General features: G+C 36.1%; 1 protein-coding gene across 1 annotated transcript; it reads right to left on the reverse strand.

Moving 5' to 3' along the window:
- Nucleotides 1-261: 261 nt before the first annotated feature.
- On the reverse strand, nt 262-22,341 carry LOC131042482 (F-box protein At-B). The gene is made up of 4 exons (XM_057975787.2): nt 21,859-22,341; nt 20,611-20,822; nt 2,044-2,143; nt 262-1,906 (listed from the first exon to the last, which is right to left on the reverse strand). The coding sequence occupies exons 1-4, from the start codon at nt 22,015-22,017 to the stop codon at nt 548-550; spliced, it is 1,830 nt and encodes a 609-aa protein (XP_057831770.2). The 5' UTR covers nt 22,018-22,341; the 3' UTR covers nt 262-547.
- Nucleotides 22,342-23,195: the final 854 nt, after the last annotated feature.

Here is a 23,195-nt window from a genome sequence, read left to right on the forward strand (position 1 = left end):
TAATCTTAGAAAATATATCCATTTGTTTTGTGAAAAGCCACACCCATCATCACCACAATGCTCATGAGCTTTACTATTCTTTACAACAACCTAACAACCTGGGTGTGTGCTAAGCCGCATGTTGTTTTTTCAAGAATATTGTGTGTACTTGTGCAACTACCTCTCTTAGGTAGACAAATTGCAGCTCATAGGACTCAGTCATCCGAGAAAAGAAAAGGTTCAACGACATAAGAAATTTTAAGCTAATAAAGACAATCCAACTCACAGAGAGCACAAAATCATTTGTTGAAACAATGGAAGTTATGTACTGAGAGAGTAACAAATTTGTAACTACAGTAGTCACATTCACAATCCATCCTATTATTGTGGCAATTTTTGTACAACAGATATCACCATCAATTGCACTTCCAAATACTCTCTTGTACAATATGTCACTGCTCACAAGTCAAAGATATTATTTGGTATCGACCACACCATATTAAAAATATCTATTGCTAGAAAAATGAACAAATTATACATTGAACACAGCATATACAGTGGCTGCATCTCAAAGATTCTCATGAAATTGCCATCTATCACGACAGCCAATTTCACAGCCTTCTCGGCATATGGTTAAATTTGTGTGTCCTGTAATTTCACCCAGTTTTCGTGAACCATGCACTGTGAACAAAGAAGCAGGTCCCAGACCTAACCAGCGTAAGTGTGGGAAGTAAGGCTTGCTCAACCAGTGTGATAAAACAGCAGATAAACCTACGCAATTGTAAAGATCAAGTCGCTTAAGAGCTTTTCTGGCCAGTCCATTATGTGTTGTGTTAGCTAAAGCTGCAATAGATATGTCTGTTACAGAGTAACAATTGCGAATACAGAGGTCAACTATCTCAAGTCCAAATTCTGTCAATGTCTTTATTGCCTTATCTGATATGCCAGGAATGTAACCCAAATCGAGTGCTTTTAGTGTTTTCTTGATGGAACCTCCCAGCAAAAATGCTATTCCTTTATCAGTTACTCTTTTGCAACCCCGTAAAGATAAGGATGCTAAAGGCAGCTTTCCTTCCCCCAAATAATTTAATCCTGTATCAGTAATATCTGCTCCACTAAGATATAATGTATTAAGTTTTTGAAGGCTTGAAATAGCCCTCATGCCATAGTCTGCTACACTCTTGCAACCATTGAGATCAAGAAGTTCTAAGTTTTCACAGAGAGCAAGATGATTCACTGATTCACTGGTTATAAGTTTACATAATATAAGCCTGACAGACACAAGCGACAGTGAAGTATCCAGAAGACCGAGGAAAGCCAAGTCCGACAAATGAAAAGTGTTGTAGAGTTCAAATGTCTTCAAATTCTTACAGGTATGTATGAGTGCACTAAAACCAGCATCTGTCACTCTTATGAATCCTCCAAGCTTGATCGACTCCATATTTCTGCAAGCCTCAGCCATAAGAAAAATGCCCATGTCATTTACTCGCCTAAAAAATGTAGAATTTACCCTGCTGCGAACAAGGGACAGGTGAGATAAATGATTGCAAGAACCCAGAGACTGCAGACCACGATTAGTAAGATCGTGCCGTAGAAGTTGCTCCTCCAAAGGTTCATCACGGAGATCTAACTTGATTAGGAGACCAAGATTTTGTGTGATAGATGTCAATAATTCGTCTGTGATGTGATCTACAACAAGTGATAAGGACTGTATGGTTTGGCAGGAAACTCCAACTGAGCAGGGTATACCACTTGGTGTGGAAGTTTCAGCAATCCTCTGAGCACCGCACTTGTGTGCTAATTGTTTTGCACATTTTTCTGTTACGTGACAGAGATGCAAAACCTTTACCATTGTGGGGATGAAAACTGCAGTAGCTTCAAAAATGTGGGGATCAAATTCCGGTCCTTCAAATGTAATACTCAAGGACTACAAAACAGAATGGAAAGACATAATATTACATATAAGATATGAAAAACAAAGAACAAAAAAAATTCATTTGGTTTCTAAAACCTAGAACCCTATATGCTAGAAAGCAAGCAGATTATGTAGAGTTTAAATTTTACCTCTAGATACGGGCAACCTTCAAACATTTTTCTGAGACTGAATTCATAGCCTTCATATGTTTCAAATTCCCCCTGGTATATCAACTCTAGTGATAAGGATCTGTATTGAAAAATAATTAAGTTGTATTAAATATTATATGCAAATTTGCAAATATACATTTCTACCCTCAATGTCATGCATGACACGAGTAACACTCCACAGTACACATAAGGCACAAGGGTCAACTCTTGCAAAGTTGCTAGATGAACATGTAATAAATGGCAATGAAAATGTCTACATACACGTGTATACATGGAGTTCAGTAAATTATAGAATATATCTTATGTTATCGTCAAGCCAAATAAGCATAACCTCAAAGATAATAGAAAGTTAAGAAATGATTAGCAATGTTACTCTCAAAAATAAGTAATTGCCATGTATAGATGAATATAATCGGGGATCTGAAACTAGAAATATTCATATTCATTTTTCCAATCACTGAATAGAATCCAGATTTTCTATTTTATAATGCTTAAAAACATGCATTCAGTAGAGAAGACTAACATACTCACAAGTAGAGATTTTCAACCATGTAGAATTTGCTTATAAATTGTTCTAGCAGCATTTATGATATTTGAAACAGAGATGTGCACCTACAATTGATGGACACCGTATTACAAAATGAAGGCCTCTGACATGTATTAATCTACAATAATTCCCATGGCAGTTTGTAATTTTCACCTCAAGAAAGTTCAATGCAAGTCTTCCAACCAATATGTGCACTTTTTTTGCTACAACAAAGAATGGATGTAATAACAAGACAAAAGTTTCAGATAACGCCAATGGATACAACATTAAAATAACATCTTTTTTCTTGCACGCATTGTTGGTGTAAATAATTATTCATCATGGATATTATTACACTTTACTTAAGTTTACTTAGGAAATGCATTTCATAGTAGTTTGGGTATGAGACACTTGGGTGTTTGTGCCACATTGGGATAGTGTGTGTAGGAGAATTTCCACCTTTTATGGTGTTGATCTTGTTGTTACACTCCACATTCAGTGGGTGATCCACCTCATGTGGACTATTATATTGTTTCTCCTACCTACCCACACCTATTTCCTACCTACCTTTGTTTCTTATTGAGCCACATGTCATGTTTGTGTGCTCACATATCCATATAGCCTTGCCTATATAAGCAAGCTCATATTCATTGTATGTAATGCTTAATGATCAAGTTGATCATATTTTTCATCTTGATAGAATACAGTTTATTTCTATCATCTATTTTGTTCTCTCTTATTTGTGTTTTCTATTGCCTCTTGATCTTGGCAAAATCTCACATGGTATCAGAGTCATTAGAGTGTCATTGGTTTGCCAATTGAGAGAAATTTGATGTTATTTGGGGTTTGCATTTTGGATCTTTCTATTGCAGGTTATTATTGAAGCTCGATGGGTCAAATATGAGGTTACCATTGGATTGAAGTGGTCCAAGAAAGTCAGTTTTACCTTTTGTTTCATCAAAATCGGACTTCGGAGGCCAAATCTAGAGGCATTTGAAGTTTGAAGCCGCGACGGAAATTTTCCAAAAATTATAATTTTGCAGGAATTTTCAAATAGCAATATCTCACTCATCCGAACTCCTTTTTTCGAGCAATTTTTTTTGTTTTGGGGTAGAATTGAGTGATTTGTACAGTGGTGCAGAATTTTTCTGATTTTCCGATGCAGGTTTTTCGGAAATCGCGAAATTCCGATTTTTACAAGTTTGGAGGCTTCATTTGGCCTCATATGGACTCTTTTTCAAGTGCCATTTTTTTTAAAGTGCATTATTTTTTGTCTACTCTCAAAATATGCTATCAGTTTGCAGCAATTGTGGGTAGAAATTGTACTTTCATCATATGGTCTTATTTGGCCAATTTGGCATTTGTATTGCATAGATCTATCTTTCTGATCTTTTGCTTTATAGTTCTCAGCCTATTGGGGCAGTTATAAAACAAAATCAAAAGTCCACCTTGCCATTGTTTGCAAGTGGCCTATTGTACACGCACTACATATAAAGTGCCAAAATCATCATTTTTGGGGGGTACTTTGATTGAGTGAATTTGGGGGGGTGTCTCTTGTGCTTTTGTGCTCTTGTGTTCCTTCCTTTTTTGCTGCTATGGGTTCTTCTAAGTTTCCTCTCTTAACTCCTCATAATTATGCTACTTGGAAAATTGATGCATGGAGTAAACTTATGGAAAAAGGACTAACTCATTACATTGATGGAACTATTGTTACTCCCGTTGATCCTAAGGTTGATCTAGTTGATCACTTGGATTGGCTCACTAAAAATATCATGGCAATTGGTACCTTAAGAAAGTATGTATCAAAGGATCTCATTTTTCATATTGAGAAGTGTACTCTAATCAAAAATGCTTGGCAAAAGTTTCAAGACTTGTATGGTCAAGTTGATGAGATTAGGGGATATCAGATTGATAGTGATTTCACCATGTTAGATCCCAAGAACTTTGATACTATACAAGATTATGTCACTAAGGCAAATGAGTTGAGGGCACAACTCAAAGATTGTGGCATTGATAAGAAGGATACTCAATTGATATTCAACTTGATAGGCAAGCTTCCACAAGAATATGCAGGATTTGTTTCTAGTTTCCAAACCCATAGGATGACAATTGGTTCAAGCTACACAATGCCTACATTTGATGCTTTCAATGAAATGTTGATGATGGAACAAACTAAGTTGATAAACATGGGCATTCTTAAGGCTTCTAAGTCTCAAACATTAGTGGCAAATCAAGGGAACAAAGGAAATCAAGGAAAGGACAACTCAAACAAGAAGAAATGGCAATCAAAGCCTAAGGACAAAGCATCATCCTCTCCACAAAAAGGAGATACATCCTCTTCCAAGAGGGATAATTCACCAAAGAGGGAGAGACCTACTTGTGCCTTTTGTAAAAAGTTTGGTCATGAAGAGTGTCGTTGCCATTCTAAGAAGATTGATGAGCTCACACATATCATCAAAAAGCATAACATTGATTTGCCTAATGTCTACAAGAAGGATGATTCATCAACTTCCACTTGGGCCTATTGTAAAAAGTTTGGTCATGAAGAGCGTCGTTGCCATTCTAAGAAGATTGATGAGCTCACACATATCATCAAAAAGCATAACATTGATTTGCCTAATGTCTACAAGAAGGATGATTCATCAACTTCCACTTGTGCCTATTGTAAAAAGTTTGGTCATGAAGAGCGTCGTTGCCATTCTAAGAAGATTGATGAGCTCACACATATCATCAAAAAGCATAACATTGATTTGCCTAATGTCTACAAGAAGGATGATTCATCAACTTCCACTTCCTCACATTCAAAAGGAAAAGGGCAAGCATTCATGGCTTCTACAAGTGGGAAGACTCACTCTTTTGGGACAAGAAAAGGAAAAGCTTTATGTGCTACTATCAGTCATGATTCAGAGAGATGGCTTCTAGATTCAAGGGCTCCTCATCATATGGCATCTTCGCAGTCCATGTTCTCTACATTTGAGCCTTGCACCATGCCGCAGATTTTGATGGGAAATCATACATACATGGATGTGATTGGGAAAGGATCTATTGACATTGGAGATAACTCCTTCAATAATGTGTTGTGTGTACCCCACTTGACAAACAATCTCCTTTCCATCTATCAAATCACACATGGCGCAACTAAGAGAGTTGTGGAGTTCACACCTGAGTCAGTTTTCATTCGAGACTTGGAGACTAGAGCTATCATTGCGACTGGGGTGGTTGATCATGCATCTCGGTTATACTCCTTTTCAGATTTTGTTGATGATGATGATTTCACATTTGATGATTCTACACATGATGATCACACTTCTTGTGATGGTTCAGTTTTTTGGGAGAACTTTGGACACTTGAATATGGGGATTCTCACATGTGACCCCGTTCTTGAGCCTTGTATTTCATCTCCTCATATTGATATCACATCACCTATTGTACCTGATGATGCGGATAAAGCAATAGTTTTGCCTTCATGTGTGATTCAGTGCAGCAGGATATTCATTGTCTTCCAGCTTCAGATTCATGGGATGATTACTTAACAGACATTGCAGGTTTGTTTGTGGAATCCTACATTGCAAATTTGGGAGACATCATTGATGACATTCATCTTCTCTTTGATGAAGATGATCCTTCTTCGATTGTTGTGAGGGAACACTCTGACCCTCTTGTTCATTCTCTACATGATCATTCTTTTGAGGTTGATATGATTGTGGATACTTATGTACAACAGTTGGAGGAGGTCTCTTTATGTTTTGAGGAGACATGTGAGTCTTTGGATATTGTTCTGCATTCATCTCCACTAGATCTTGGAGTGTCTTTTTTACCAGTGTGGCACAGTTTACCACCTTTGGAGGGGGTATCTTTCAGCATCGACATAAGGACACTTGAGCAGTTTTCAGAGATTCCTTTCATCATGAGTTTTTTTCATACATCTTCCCTTCATGATTGGGGAGACTTCATGGATACACCTTTGGTTTTGTTTCTTCCTAAGGGGAGGAATGTTGTTCGATGTTCGTGGAGCAGTTTCTTCATACATCGAGCTTCTATCATTGGTGCAGATTCCACATTGAAGGGAGACTTCCTAGCTTCTCTTCTTCTCTCATATGGGGGGGACTTTCTCCTCACATGGGATTTTGTCCTTTGCATTCTTCTATGAGAGTTCTCTTGTATAGCTTTCATCTCTCTTTTGGGGGAGGGTTTTTTCCCATTGGGTTTTTCTCTCTTTCCTCACTTTGTGAGAGATTTCATTGCATTGGTTTTCATGCATTTGCATTTGTACATGGGTACCTAACATGGCCTAGTAGCCGGGACCCATCCTGCATTGCTTAGTTGCATTGTAGACTTTAGTGCATTCCCCTAAGTCGTACTTAAGGGGGGGTGTTGGTGTAAATAATTAGTCATCATGGATATTATTACACTTTACTTAAGTTTACTTAGGAAATGCATTTCATAGCAGTTTGGGTATGAGACACTTGGGTGTTTGTGCCACATTGGTATAGTGTGTGTAGGAGAATTTCCACCTTTTATGGTGTTGATCTTGTTGTTACACTCCACATTCAGTTGTTGTTACACTCCACATTCAGTGGATGATCCACCTCGTGGACTATTATATTGTTTCTCTTACCTACCCACACCTATTTCCTACCTACCCTTGTTTCTTATTGAGCCACATGCCATGTTTGTGTGCTCACATATCCATATAGCCTTGCCTATATAAGCAGGCTCATATTCATTGTATGTAATGCTTAATGATCAAGTTGATCATATTTTTCATCTTGATAGAATACAGTTTATTTCTATCATCTATTTTGTTCTCTCTTATTTGTGCTTTCCATTGCCTCTTGATCTTGGCAAAATCTCACACGCATTTTTTCAACACAATACATATTGAAAAAAAAAATCTTTCAAGGAAAAAATTTCAAGAAAAAGTTACTACCTTACAAGATGACAATCAATTGGCGTTGTCATAGATAATAGAAGACAGCTTTCTAGAACTAAAAACAAAGCTTCCAATTTATTGTTAACATTCTTGCCTCCAGTTATTGTCTTTATTTGTAGTGTAGCTGTTTTAGAAAATGGATGAGCCTGAAACTTACAGAATTAAAATGCCATGTAACATACAAATAATATGCAAATGATATTATATTAAATTTGGGACACTTCCAGATTGATGCAGCGATTTTTTATTTCAATAAATTGGCTGTATAAACCCATCATTCTCCCATATAAAACTGACTAACTCACCTACAAGAAAAACTCCCAACAAACTAACTATTTTTTTATTTACTAACTTACATTTATTTATTATCTAACTTACTTAATCTAAGATGTAATAAATCCAACATTTGTTGTGATGCTGGTTTTCTCACGGTTGCCCTTTGTAGTTCTGATGAGCTTTAATGCTTTATTTTCCTCTCTGTACAGGGTCTGAGCCCTTTCAAAATCCTCGTTTACATTAATCAAAAACATTCTTGCCTCCAATGCCACATCCTGCACCATTGGTATTAAACAGAGAATCAGAATTTATCAGATAAATGTTGTGGAAACTGATCATTTTGATTAGCCAGCAGAAGGCATTGTACCATATGATATGACATATGCACCACATATTCACATCAATTATAAACAGATCCTATTATTTCTTGCACATTACTTTTTCATTATTTGCATTTCTATGGCCCATTTCTCTCATGAGGGTTTATTTATCCGGTAACATTTACAGACACTGGGATGTGCAATATTAGAATCCTTTTGTGTTCTCCTTCCATCTCTTACTATCCCAGAGATAACCATCCGGAGTAGACTATCATCTCACATATGAGAGAAGTCAAACCAAATAAGTGCACCAGTGGTTGACTCCACCTCGCATATAAAAGAAATGGAATCCCCAGAGATGTCAAATCTGAACTGTCATCTAAATTCTGATTGCTGCTGGAAGCTCTCTCGATGGTGATTTCCTAAAAAATAAGACTCGCTATGCAAGTCCATCTCCTTTATGATATGCATGCAAACATCAAAAAATCAACTGAATCTTTTAAAAGATTCCCTCATATGCAAATGTATCAAAAATATAGAGGAATACTTTGAAAGATATCAAAGTGCATATAAATGTGTAGATCTCTGAGGAAGATTTAAAACGCTTCAAGAACAGGCTCAATCAGAGTCTGTATGCAAATCAACATTGTGAAAGCAAATGAATGTCAACTTTAGGCTGAATATATACTATCCTATATGAACAAAAAATAATCCACTGCTATATTTTTCAAAAATTCCTGATCAGTACGAAGATTTCTGCAATTTAATTGTATGCTCTTGAAGAGCAAAATTCTTCTAAACTGACATTGAGGATGTCTCCCACTCTACTACCATGAAGAACTTGGTAACCATATCTAGCAAGAATGAAGTGATGTTGGTCAACTCGAATCATAGAAATGTTATGCTCCAAAATGAAGAGAGAACGTGAGAATAAGAACATTTGGAATACAAAAATGATAGAATCACACTCAATTAGATAAAATGCCGAGAGGAATGCCCTCTATCTATGCACCATTCCTACACAAGAAAAGAGAATCGGTTGCCTCAGTTAAGGCACATATCCTAATAAACTATAATGTGAACTTACACATAGGCCACTCAATGGCAGTGGTTTTACTAATACATGTAAGCTGTACAATAGATACAAGGTACCAAATATGAGAAAAGGTAGCACAAAGGTGTACCACATGTTTTTAACTCAAAAAGATCCATTGGAAAGAGGCACAAGTTAGTGTTACAATCTCCGACACAACCCTGAACTGGTCAGTTCAAGTTTTTAACAATGTTCCACGGAGTTTCTTAATGGGGGATGTAGGGACACAAGGATAAGGGTACCAAGGGCCTAAGTTTGGGAACGGTAGGGGGGGCGGTGAGAGGACGGTGATAGGGGGGCAACAGGAGACGGCAGTGATATACATATAGCACTTGAAAAACTAGTTATAAAAAGATGTATAAGAATTACATTCCAAATGAAACTTTGGTAAATTAGTAAATTAGCAAAATTCCAATTACTAAATATTAAAATTTTAAGTACTCCATTACTAAATAAAATTTGACAAATGAGAATGTCAAATTGGAGATTTCTATTAGATCGAAAATATCATAAAGATGATTACAATGAGTAATGTGATATCAAAATAAGTACCAAATGTCAAAATGTAGTGAAGGGAGGCCTCTAATCATCCCCAAACTCCTCATCACTGGAACTACTGGATTCCTAACGGTCAAGTTCTGCCAAACTAACACCAACCAGCCCTGCATCTAAAGTTGTAGCATCCTCATCAATCTGTGTTGGCTACTTTGGCTCTACATCCCATCATGTTGTTGGACTCTCTTTGTACACAAGTGTCTTGCAATCAATGAGACACAAAGCACTATGTACAGCCACAAGATCCTCTACACTCCTAGAAGTAAGTTTGTTCCTCTTAAGAGAGTGGATGAAGCTATAGATAGACGGTAGACCTATTCCTCTCAACAACTCAAGAACAAGAAACCTGAGATAGCAATCAAATGGCTAGAGTGGTAGTAAAAGATTTCGGTCCATGGCAGTTCCACCACAAAAGTGGATCCTCCTTCATATGTCATAGTTGCCATATCCATCTCGGTTGCCTCAAAATAACCCCTAAGAGCGGCAAAATTGGTCCACTCAACACGAATCGTGCTGGCATCTATAGGATCATACACCTTCTCAATGGCCCGAAAGAACCTTGCCTTCACCTCAGCATCTTGTGTCAGTGTAACTCTACCAACCCAAGTCTTGTACCACTTAGGATTCAATGCATAGGCAGCCATGTGCAAGCGGGTGCTGAGCCTCTCCCATATCTAATGAATGATTCACTAAATGTGCTCATTGTAGAATGCTAATGTGGGCTCCTTCTCTCGCATGGTAGCCCTCATCTAGTCAAGCATATAATCAATGCACTCATACATCTCTCCAAGGTTAGGTGCATCCATGTACACATATCTAATGATCTAGAAAACTAGAGCAATGATGGAGACTATATATTTTGCATCACTCAAAAACACATCACTCTTCACAGTATCCTTCACCCTCTTTTCCTACTCTATCCTGGACTCAACCAATATATTGTCATAACCATGAGTTGCAGTGACTCTTGCAATTCAATCATTCCCTCCAAGAGAATGAAATAGGACGTGTATCTGGTCTCAACAAGTTTCAAGAAATCCTCCTTAGAGAAGCTCCTAGAGAGTGCATGTGAAGTGTGGTGATTGTAGATAAACATCTGCACATCTTTAGCATAATAATGTGTCTTTGAGTTAAATGGTTGTGATTCTCCTTCCTTATCTCTTGATCCAATTCTTTATGTAATTTTATTAATTTACTTTTATGTGTCATCCTCCTTTTTCCATCCAACCAACTCTTGCCATGTGTAACCTCTACCCTCCCCTCTCCCTATCCCACATCTTTTTAGTCACCCTAGGCCTACAACAATCCATTATTCTACTCCTTGAGCTCTCTATCATCATAATGATGGATCACAAAGTGTGATTCAAAACGTTAATGCAAAAAAGAAACACAATCGAATCCAAAAACAACAGCAAGAAACATAATGGATTGTGAAAAACTGATATCATCAATCTCTAGCATCACTACTTTGATCCATACAATCTTCCCCATATCCTTGAGTGCATTGTTCATGGCATGCACACAACACGAAGCCCACCAAATATGTTTGTAAGCTGCCTCAACAATTTTCCCCACGGCTTTGCACACATGCGCTACATGTCACTACTTGAACCACATTGTGTGGCCCAACCTCCTCGCCTCCTTGAAGACCTAATACTAAAAAATCAGCATCTTTGTGATGCCCTATACAATCAACTACCTTAAGAAAGTATGGGCCCTCTATACATGTAACCATGATATTGAAGAGTGGACGATGACTCGTATCCGCTCACCCATCCATGACTATATTGCATCCAGTCTTCACCCAACATTCCTTCATTTTCTCCATCAACATAGTTTTTATCCAAGATCGTGGTCCTCAAATTTTGTCTCACCTAGTGGCACATATGATGGTCCTCCCCTTGCTACCATTGACAACATCTCCTTATAATAGGAGATTGAGCTACATGAAATGGGATGCCATTGCCATTGGCAAAGAAGAACTTGCCAATGGCATCATCTATCTCATCCTTCAATTGCACATTGAACAAATCAGCTAGGGAGTTACTTTGCAACTTGTGTTTCCCCTTACTCTCTCCTACATGGGCAATAGCAATGGAAGAAGAACCTGGCATAGCTCCTACTCTTGTCCACAACGAATGACTAGAACTCTATGGAAGGCAATGTCATCAGCAACACCCCATAGCTTGTTTATCTAAGCTCTGTATTTGAGGTGTGCAGCTTTTGCCAAAAAAGAACATGTACCCACACCTTTTCCTTGAATAAAAAGGTGTGCATTAACTCTAGTAATGCTGCCATACAATTCTAAAGCACAAAAGTTGCAATTTCACTTCCTTGTGCCACCAGTTGTCCCTAGCCTTCCTCGTAATTTTGTGGCAAATTGTCTGAGGAGACTTACGATCAAAAGGACCCCTAGCATACTCTACCAATAATGAGAGACACTCTATACCAGTGAAACAACAATCGGGAAAAAAATGCGATTTTTCCCGATTAATCGGGGATTGGATGGAATGCCGATCAATTCCCCAAAATCGCGCATAATAATTGTTGACTATTGAAAACGATTTTTTACCGATTAAATCGCGCGATTAATCGACAATCAAACGCCGTACGACAAAAACCCCTAAACCGCCAAAAAAGGGCGTGAAAAATCATCCGCTTTTTTTCTTTATAATTGTTTCGCGCTGCAGGTTTTCCATATCTCGCCCGATAACTTGCAGGCTGAGAGTGCGGTGTAGGGTTTGTAGGCTGAGAGTGCGGTGTTTTGCATATAGTATGCAGGTTGCAGATAGTATTTAGTTTTACAGATGATTGCTGAGAGTGCAATAGTTTGCATATAGTATGCAGGTTGCAGATAGTATTTACAGATGATTGCTGAGAGTGCGATAGTTTGCAGATAGAATGTGAGTGGCTTGAATCAGAGCACGAGCTGCTGCGAGTGGAACACTTCCAGGTATTTGCGCTCAACATTCTATGTAGGCATCTTAACTTTTGAACATTTTACTGATAATATTTAATATGACTATAAATATTATCAGTAAAATGTAAATATTAAATATTACTAATTTTACTGATAATATTTACAGTCATTACAAATATTTTTAGATTTTTAGTAATGACTGTAAATATTATCAGTAAAATTAGTAATATTTAATATTTACATTTTACTGATAATATTTAATATGACTGTAAATATTATCAGTAAAATTAGTAATATTTAATATTTACATTTTACTGATAATATTTAAAATGACTGTAAATATTATCAGTAAAATGTAAATATTAAATATTACTAATTTTACTAATAATATTTACAGTCATTACAAATATTTTTAGATTTTTAGTAATGACTGTAAATATTATCAGTAAAATTAGTAATATTTAATATTTACATTTTATTGATAATATTCACAGTCATTACAAATATTCTACCACATTTTGGGAATCTATTGAACAAATTGTAGAATTTTCAAAACCTTTAGTAAAAGTCTTGAGACTAGTGGATGGAGATAAACCCCCCATGGGATATGTGTATGAGGCCATGGATAGAACCAAGGAGGTGATAAGGAGTAAGCTGGAAAATAACAGGGATAAGTATATGCCGTTGTGGGACATAATTGATAGGAGATGGGATGGACAAATGCACACTCCTCTCCATGCTGCAGGATACTTTCTCAATCCTCTGTTATTCGGAAATTGATGCTGAGATCAAACAAGGCTTCTTCAAGTGCATGGAAAAAATGTTTCCTGACTTGGAAAAATTTGATGCGGCTACGATAGAGCTGGAAATGTACAAGCATGCTAAGGGCTTTCTCTCTTCTAGGGCTGCTATACAAAGCAGAAAGACAATTCAACCAGGTAGACTCATGCTAAGGGCTTTCTCTCTTCTAGGGCTGCTATACAAAGCAGAAAGACAATTCAACCAGGTAGACTCTATAAACTTTTGACAATCTCTTTATTTTGCCAACCATTAAGTTTGTTAAGATTATAAGATATTCTTAGTCTTACAATATCATCTCCATATAATGTGTTTTTCAGCTGCATGGTGGGCTTCTTTTGGAGATGAAATACCAAATTTAAGGTGGATGGCGATGCGTATTTTGAGCCAACCATGTAGCTCATCAGCTTGTGAGCGTAATTGGAGTGTGTTTGAACACATACATTCTAAGAAACGCAACCGCCTATCACAACAACGACTGAATGACTTGGTATTTGTTCATCACAACCTCCGCTTGAAGATAAGGAAAGCTCAAGGTGAGAATATTAATATATAGTTGCAGTTTTTTGAATTGTATTCACTATTCATTTGGTTTTTCATTTGTAAGGGAAACACTAATTTCTACATGGGCAAAATCAAGAACTATTGAGGAATGTTTGCCAATTGACCTCGATGAGATATATCTAGAGTGCGAGTTGATTGTTGTTGATGATGCTGATGATGATGATGATGATGTTGATGATGATTATGTTGCTGTTGATCGTCCGCTTGTGTCTGAAGATTTTGATATCATGAGGCAAGCCAACTTTCGTCCTGAATGGATTGAAGGAATTAGGACAGGCTCTTACCCAGGAGCTTCATCATCAAGGCCTCCTGCCCTCTAGCATGTCATTGCCTACATTTGATTGCCTACATTTGAGATTTTGGAATTTTGTACTTAGTTTACAGGTTGACTTTGTTCAAAGTCACAAACTATATTGTAATTGACATTTTGACATCTATCACCATCTAGATATTATTTATGGTGTAGTATATTTTGTGGAACGTAATCAGTGATATGAATATAAACAATGAAAATCTATTTCCTGCAATTCATGTTTTCAAGTGTCTATTTTATTTGCCTACAATATCTCTATGCTATGGAAATACCCTAAAATATATTAAAAAAGTAGTTTTTGATTGTTTTTCTGCAATTTTTTACGTTTTTTTGTATATCCGATTTTTTCCCGATTTTTTGAAAAAATCTTATACTTTTGTTTTGCCGATTAATTCCCCAAACGATTATTGTTTCTATGCTCTATACTAGCTGTTACACTTGCCATGGAACTAGTTTGGGCTAAAATCTCAGCCCCATGGTCACCCCCCTCAACCTCAAGTTCATATTCAAATTCAGTTTCACTGAGTATGAACCTCTACCTCATCCCCACTCATGTCATGAGAGCTCATTGTGACACTGCAATAAACAATATAAATTCTATTAGTGCCTAGTTAAGACCTAGCTTAACAAATTTAAAATTTGATGTTGAATCTTGATGACAAAATGAAAAATGAACAATGAAGATTGAAATGAATCTATGAATATGCATTTGTGGACATGTTTATGGAATTATGATTAAAAATTTATAAAAAATAATCATAATTACATAAACATGGCTGCAAATGCATATTCACAAAGTCATTTCAATGTTTATTTTTCATTTTGTCATCAAGATTCAACATCATTAGATTTTAAAAATGAAACTTCAAAAAAACAAAACAAAAAATGAAAAACAGTCATAGAAACCTACCTAGTGCTTGAAAAATCTCTCCAAGTTGATGTAGAATCCTTCTCTTCTTCTTTTTGCTCCTCTCACCCCTCTTGCACTTGCAAAACCTCAATCTCACTCCTCCACTCACTCTTTTCTCTCCTCTTCACGTAGCTGTTGGAAAACTTAGAAAACCAAATGAGAGGGAAAAATGAGGATTTCAAAGTATTTTGTAAAGCTTAGAGGGCATGGAGGGGGGCACACTTGCCATTAGAGCTCAACCCTAGGCACGAGAATTAAGAAAAAAGAAAAAATTGCTTTTTGACACATCCCAAGCCAGGAAACACCAAGACATCTCAAAGACATTTGAGAGCTGCTTGGGCATCCCCAAGACGTCCAGGCATCCTTGACATCTCCTCTACGTTTCTGGTGAACTAGCGGCAGTGGGGTACAGCAGGGGGACATCCCCAACCCGTCCCTATCCCCACATCCCAAAGACATCCCCATCCCAGAAACACAGGGTTTTCAGAAGGGGACGCATCCCCATGGAACACTAATTTTTAACCAAGTAGACCTCCAATTCTAAATGCTTGTGATTCATGGAATGCTTGGTTCTTAATATTTTAAAATTTGAATACTTATGCAACATAAAATGGAAATTTGCTGAGCAATTCAGAGTGGAATTCCCCATCCTGCCCCTAAACAATGCATATTTGAATATGAGCCTCAACCTTGCAGGCTGGTCATTTTCAGAAGTTAGACCTCCAAATTCTACCATGCTTAGACTTTGTAGAATGCCCAATTTCAAGTCAATTTATTTCTGGAATTTTGAATACCTATGCAGCAGGAAACATTCTCAGACACTCATCATGGGTTTTTCCATCCTGGTCCTTCACATCCAGATTGACTTCAAAATTGGCATTTGACAATCAGTCTGAACTCTTCTGCCAGTCATTATTGATGAGTAGATATACAATTCTACCATGATTACGATTCATGGAATGCCTAATTTTAAATCAAGTTTAATCTAAAGGTTTGATATTTTATACAACAGAAAACAAAAATATTCTGAGACATTAGATGTGGTATTACTATACAGAAAACAGAAATGTTCTGAGACATAAGATGTGTTTTTACCACATTTCCCATCCTGACCCTCTTAACCAGGTGATAAACATACCAAAAAACTAGTAGACCCTGTTGTTGGAACTTGAGGGTGTATATTCAGGACCATAGCTCAACATAAACCCGTTGAAAAATCTTACAAAAGTTTAGTGTGAAATAATGAAAGGGTGATGAACTCCACCAACAATGTCTGAAACCCTGAAACCATACCACAACTCTTGACAATTGCTAAGTACAAGAATCCAGAAACTTGCATGATTTTCTAAGACCAACAAATTCATCTTTCAATGAGTTCCATCTTACAAAAAAAATGTCACAACTTCTAGGGAAACAATTATCACGTGACCTTTCACACTCCAAGGCAAATCGTCCCATAATTCTTTGACTGTTCGTTTCCTACTTAAAAATAGTTGTAAGAGAATTCTCATCAGAATTAAAAAATAAGAAGTGTTGTAGCAGCAACATGGAGAACCAAATGCATGGTATGGTAGCTTCACTTTTCTTTCCATAGATCACTACCTTCTTGTATGAATCAACAAAAAATGAATTAAAATATTTTATTATTTTCTCAAAGATTGCTGTACATACCCCTCAAATTAAATTAGTTTGTTTCTTTACTACAAATACTGTTTCTCTTTCTACATATTTTAATCTTCATTCCTTATAGTTCATTTAATTACAAAAATGAAATTTTCCCTAAAATGTACATACGATAAAATCATCTTCACAAATACTACCTTCCACCTTTAAGGATACCCTTCATTTTTAAGTCCATTGATGTAGAATGGTTAGAATATTAATTGCGTCTCTCTATGATATATCTAAGTTCCAACAGTTCAATGAATCATCAACCACATTCCCAATCAAATCCAGATCACCCACCACACCTGTATTCACTTCAAAATGTACATACGATAAAATCCTCTTCACAAATACTACCTTCCACCTTTACGGATACCCTTCATTTTTAAGTCCATTGATGTAGAATGATTAGAATATTAACACGGTAGAAAATGTTTGCAGATGTGTTGTTGAGAAGAGCCAGGTGAAGAGAAAATACCTATTGAATGCAAGAGATCTTTGCTGATTATTTTAAAATCCTGTTGTTAATTAATTCTACAAAGTTCCCCATGTTAAAATTTGTTTGTCAAATTTTTGGTTGGGTGTAAGGAGAGAAGTTTTAAAAGAGCGATAGATTTTTTGCAATAAATGTTAATAATTTTTTTTCTGATCATTCAGATCCATAACAAGTCAAAAATATGTTTGTTTCTAATGTGCACTTTAAGGACCAAAATTACACAGAGGTGAGTCCCCACTCCCTGCATCTCCATCTCTACTATGCTACTTTCCTATTCAAATGTCATTTCTAGTATTTTAGGGGTACCTCTAGGCTTACCCTTTTGTGTTTGTAATACTATATAAGAGACATGATGAGGCATTCTAAAAGAATTTCATTCTTTTCAGGACGAAACTTTTTCCTATTTGAATCGGTTTATAAAACAGCATATCAGAATGAATCAACTTCGTCTTGGATTTTTGCAAGTTAAGCAACATTGGATTTTGAAGTGCAGATATTAGAAATAATTCAAAATTCTCCAATAGCTGTAAAATATGTTTCACCGTGACTTCATTTAATATTTAGATTCTACAGAATCAATAACATTTAAAACCAGAATATGCCTGCACCCTGCAGTCCGAAAAATGATTCTATCATTCTGGAAAAATAATTCTCAGTACAAAAATATGGACACCAAAGGTAATTAAATAGCCCACAATAGACATCCTTTTCCCAAGAAATCTACCTACAATAATGCTTCAGTCGCCTGTAATAAGAACAAAAAAAACATGAAATAGATCTGAAAACTGCATCTAAAATACCCTAACTCTAGCGCCTCAAGATAAACTGATCATGCACTTTCGTAAGGACAAACACAAAGACTATCAATATGTATTTCAGCACCCAGAAGAGCCTGCCAAAATTAAAGTTTATATTCTGAATTTTCTAATTTTAATTTTCCAACTGCTGCACCTTTGCCAAGAACAACTGCAAAGAAACCATCAAAAATTCTAACATCTGCAGATTATCAAATTGAAAGTTTGAAATTTTGTTACATACAAGTATACAACCATAATATCATTATTCTATATCTTGACTTTACTGGCACCCTAATTACAATACATTACATTATACCTGAGCAATATTAGATGTAGGGCGGGAGACATATGATACAGATAACAAGTTACACCTATGAATACTTTGTTAGAGTGTGAGGCTTGCCAATACATTTATAATTATATTATTGGTTTACCCTAACCTGCATTTTAAACTGAGAATGTTTAGACAGGTTTCGTGACATATCATCAGCATCTCCCGTTATGTCATAGATTGTATCATACTCTTCATTGAAAGATACATTAAATTTTATCCTTCCTTTAAGATGGTTGTACGGTGAAACCCTACATTAAGGAGCACTTCTTAAGTTTATTGAATAGATGATTATATATGCAACAGCCCATACCGTGTGCCTCTTTTTGTAATGTCCCCACTTTGAAATACAATTTAATGGTAAATGATAATAGTAAAATTAAAATTAAAATATAAAAGTATATAATTAAATTTTAATTAAGTTAATGAATGGTCAAAAACATGAAATGAAAAGTTGTGACTCCCTCAAACATGAGATATAAAAGGGAGAAGAGAACCTCATTTGAGGGGGATAATTTGGGAATCAGAGATGCAGATCTAACTAAAATAAAAGTGCAAATCTGATTGTGAAAGGTTGTGTCCCTTTCAAAAAGGCAGAAATAATTAAGAGTTGCACTCTTTCAAAGGGTGCTGATGGTGAAAGGGTGTGCCTCTTGCCAAAGGGCATACATGGTGAAGAGGTGTGACCCCTCCCTCACATTGAGAGATATAAAGGAAAGGAATCCAAGCATCCAAGGAGATCACCATCGATCAGATCAAATCAGAACTGTTATTAAGTTACGGGCAGTAACATCTTTGTTCTTGGTTGGGGATGTGCTTAATATATGAAGCCTGATAATGTTCTTATGCAGAATTCAGTAGTAATATTAATATAGACTGCAATATGTATAACAGTCATACTTAATCCATAATACATGAATCAGTTGGAAAGAAATAGACTGCACTCAGAATTACATCAACGTCACAGGTGGATCAAACTTAAAGATACCTTCAGAAAGTCACACCGAAATTGACTGATTGCTTATAACAGCATCTGGGTATGATTACCAGTGAATTCCTTATGCAGATAGAAAACACATACAAATAGATTAATATGCAGATAGAAAACACATACAGATAGATTGATATGCAGATATATACAGAAGTTCGATCTACACTCTGGTCTAAATGAAAAAAGAATCAAAAGGGAGAATATTTTAGCAGAACAGGAAACAATAAAGGGACCAGCAAACTGTTTTCCCTTTAAGAAGATAAAGGAACCCTCTCTCTAACCCTCCCTTATCAATTGAGAATAGTAATCTAAGGCAAGATTTAGGGAAATCCCAAAAGGGGAAATTACACTTTTGTTTTTGGCAATCAGGTATTTTGGTCCTTTACAGTGATATCAGAGCATTTGAGCCTCCAAAACATGTACATAACAAAGGTACAATATATAACTTCAAAAAATTGCAGCTATGGGTACATAACAAACTATGGTATAATATCATATGCATGCATCTTTACTCCTTAGTAATGACCGGTTGCATATCTTTATGTAACATCCTGTCCATCACACCACAAATAGGAGAAATTATTCTAGTTGATTCTTAGGCTTAGCACGTCCAAATGAGTCTCATTTGTCAGTGAGCCCTTAAAGTAGATGGGGTATATGCAGGCTCTTGACTCAAATGTTTTATATGGTGACGTCCCTCCATTACACTCTCCAATCTTCTTATGGTACTATATCTCTCAATAGTTGAGAAAATAGCCACCGTGTGATACCACCCTGGAAACAAAATTCATTGAAATCAAACTCCTCTATCACATCCAAAAATGGAGACCACATAAAGCAGAGATTGTGCCTGCTTACCATGGACGGCACGCACAATCAATTTCAAATGCTAGTCATAATTGGGATAAGTTCCTATCTTACCCCTTGACCACAGCTCAACAGACTTTACTGGGTTCATGACTTATTCAGAGTTAATGACCTCAAATTTTACAAAATCCATGAATTTAAAAAACAAAGTGCAGTAAAGTATCCGTCAAATTATGTTTTCACAGACATACCTCAGATTGGAGCAATGTTGACCCAGTGCAACAAAAATCTTGGGAGAGAAATTGGAGCACTTCAGCAGAACCAATTCTTTAAGGCTTAAAAGACTGGAATTAAAAAGGTCAATAGATGAGTCATCAAGCCGACTGCAATTGACAGTGAGGCTCTGAACTGATCTATTACCGCAAAGGAGGTAAGACAGGACGTCCTTACCCACTCCAATATCCTGTACTTCCCATTAAAAACAAAATATAGGGAGTCAAGATGTGGTGTGCACATTTCATATATACAAGTACCTAGAAGTTACTAGCAGAGAAACCCAAAAGCAAACACTCATTTTATTAAAAAGTGAGTTGATTTACATACAGAAAACAGAATGTGTGGGCCAAGATGTAGGAATAAAAATTACGTGCACATGAAAACCTATGATTTGCTTACAGTTCCCAAAGAAAATACTCCTATGGGTAAAAGGGGGGAGGTTCATTCGCTGGAAACAAATTCTGCAAGCCAAGATGTAGTATACAGATTACATATATGATATATGCATAATAGAAGTCATCTAGAAATGGTTTACTCGTGTAACTCATATATATGGGTTCAATCAAAATCATAAGAAAGAAAAAGCGAGCCGAGATTCAGTATACAAATTATACATAAGTTCCTTACAGAAAACCTAAAAACAAATACTCAAACGTCAGCTAACTCACACATTCACATACACAAAAAAATCAAAATATGCAAGCCAAGATGACTAAACGCATTTAATGTATGCAAGTTCCTATAAGTTTCCTGCAGAAAAGCCAAAATGCAAGTAGTCGTGTGGGTTCGTTCACACTCGGAGGAAAACAAAGTATACATGCTAATACTCCTGTCAGTTCATTCACATTACCAGAAAACAAAAAAATGCAAGCTGTCATGTAGTATATAAATTCCATGTATACAAGTGCGTAGGAGTTACAGAAAACCCAAACGCAAATATTCATGTTCTTCAAAATTAAGTTTTCATGTAGGTCAAAAAATATACTTTAATTTGACACAAAAAAATAAATAAATATATAACTTGTTCATGTTTAGTAAAAACGGAATGTTCGTGTGGGTCAAACATAATCGTTCAGTCACATTAACACAAACACGGAGATATATATAGCATGGAACCAGCATCCAGAAACCCTCCTTAAACAACTTTTGTGTGTTCAAAGTATTGATACACTATCCATGTATACAAAAACAAACAATTAGAAAATAAAGCTTTCGTGACTTACAGAGAGATTGATGGAATCAAATTTTGGTAGGATTTGAGAAACAGATGAGCGCAATAATTTGCAAGCTGGTGCTGCAGAGCAAAGGGATTCCAAGTCCAACTTCCGAAGAATCTCTTCCATCACTTCGGAAGGCAGACTAGCAAATCCATTTTTTCCCATCTTGTGCTACTTAGCGTGTGCCACTGACAGAGCAAAGCCTAGACGACTGAAAATGGAAAAACGACCTCAAAAGAAAACAGTCGCGGAAAGGGGATTTAAGTAAACTACTTGAAATCCAATTCGTGGGAAAAGATGAATAGGTAGGTCAAAGCTAAAATGTTCTGCTAAAATTATTAGCTCAAATCTGCTAAATCTAATAGCAGGTTTTGCTCTATGATGAATAGTTCACTGGGTACAACACTTGCACATTTTGTAAATGGGGTTGCAAGTTAAGTGGATTTAATCTTAGAGGAAACTCCATGATTAATCACACTTGAGTTGGAGTAGTACTGAGATGGGATCTCAATAAGGCCCAATGCTACCTTTATGAGCATCACCTAGAAGCAATGTGTGCTAAATATTTCATTCATTCTAGTGAGAAATGGGTTAATTGTGAACTATGTTTTATTCATTCTCATGAGAAATGGGTTATTGTGAACCACTACTCATGAATCATGGGTCAATGAGCTTGACTCAAAAAAATTGCACAATTGAATCCTAATAGCAATTTTACGATTTAATTTTCTTGTTTATTTTTAAGTAAAGATTTATTTTTTCCTAATGTATAAATTTTGTAAAATGTTTTTTCTTTGATTAGAAAAATTATATGGATGAGTTGATGCTTAGAACAACAATTTCTCTATTGCACGAATAAAATGGATAGATTATTGGTGAGCTATAATAAATGTGGATGTATTTAGAAATAAGTGAATATAAAATGTAAATGCCTTCACACATGTAGATCAATATTTCAAACAAGTTAAATCAAAATTTTAAAAAATATATATATTTTCATGAAAATTTGTATCTCGCACAATTTCCTGTCTATTTCATTTACATTTATGAGTGAAGTATTAATATTTTTTTTGTCAGTATAATTTAGAAGAAAAATTGAAGGCAAATGAAAAGAAAGGAAAGAAATTTGTGGAGTCACTTGTCAACTTTTTTCAATATGCAATGTGCTTATTAGCAGCCACTTTTTTTCTTCATAACTTATTTGTGAATGGTAGCTTATTCTTGTTGTGAGTTATATTCTTAATAAGAGAAAAATATCCTTCCAAAAAGAGCTAAGGAATCTAATATCTCTATCACTAGAAATGCTTCTTGGCAACCAATACAATCTGAAAACTTCTTTGAAA

The sequence above is a fragment of the Cryptomeria japonica genome, chromosome 1 (genome assembly GCF_030272615.1).
Source record: "Cryptomeria japonica chromosome 1, Sugi_1.0, whole genome shotgun sequence".
Classification (NCBI taxonomy): domain Eukaryota; kingdom Viridiplantae; phylum Streptophyta; class Pinopsida; order Cupressales; family Cupressaceae; genus Cryptomeria; species Cryptomeria japonica.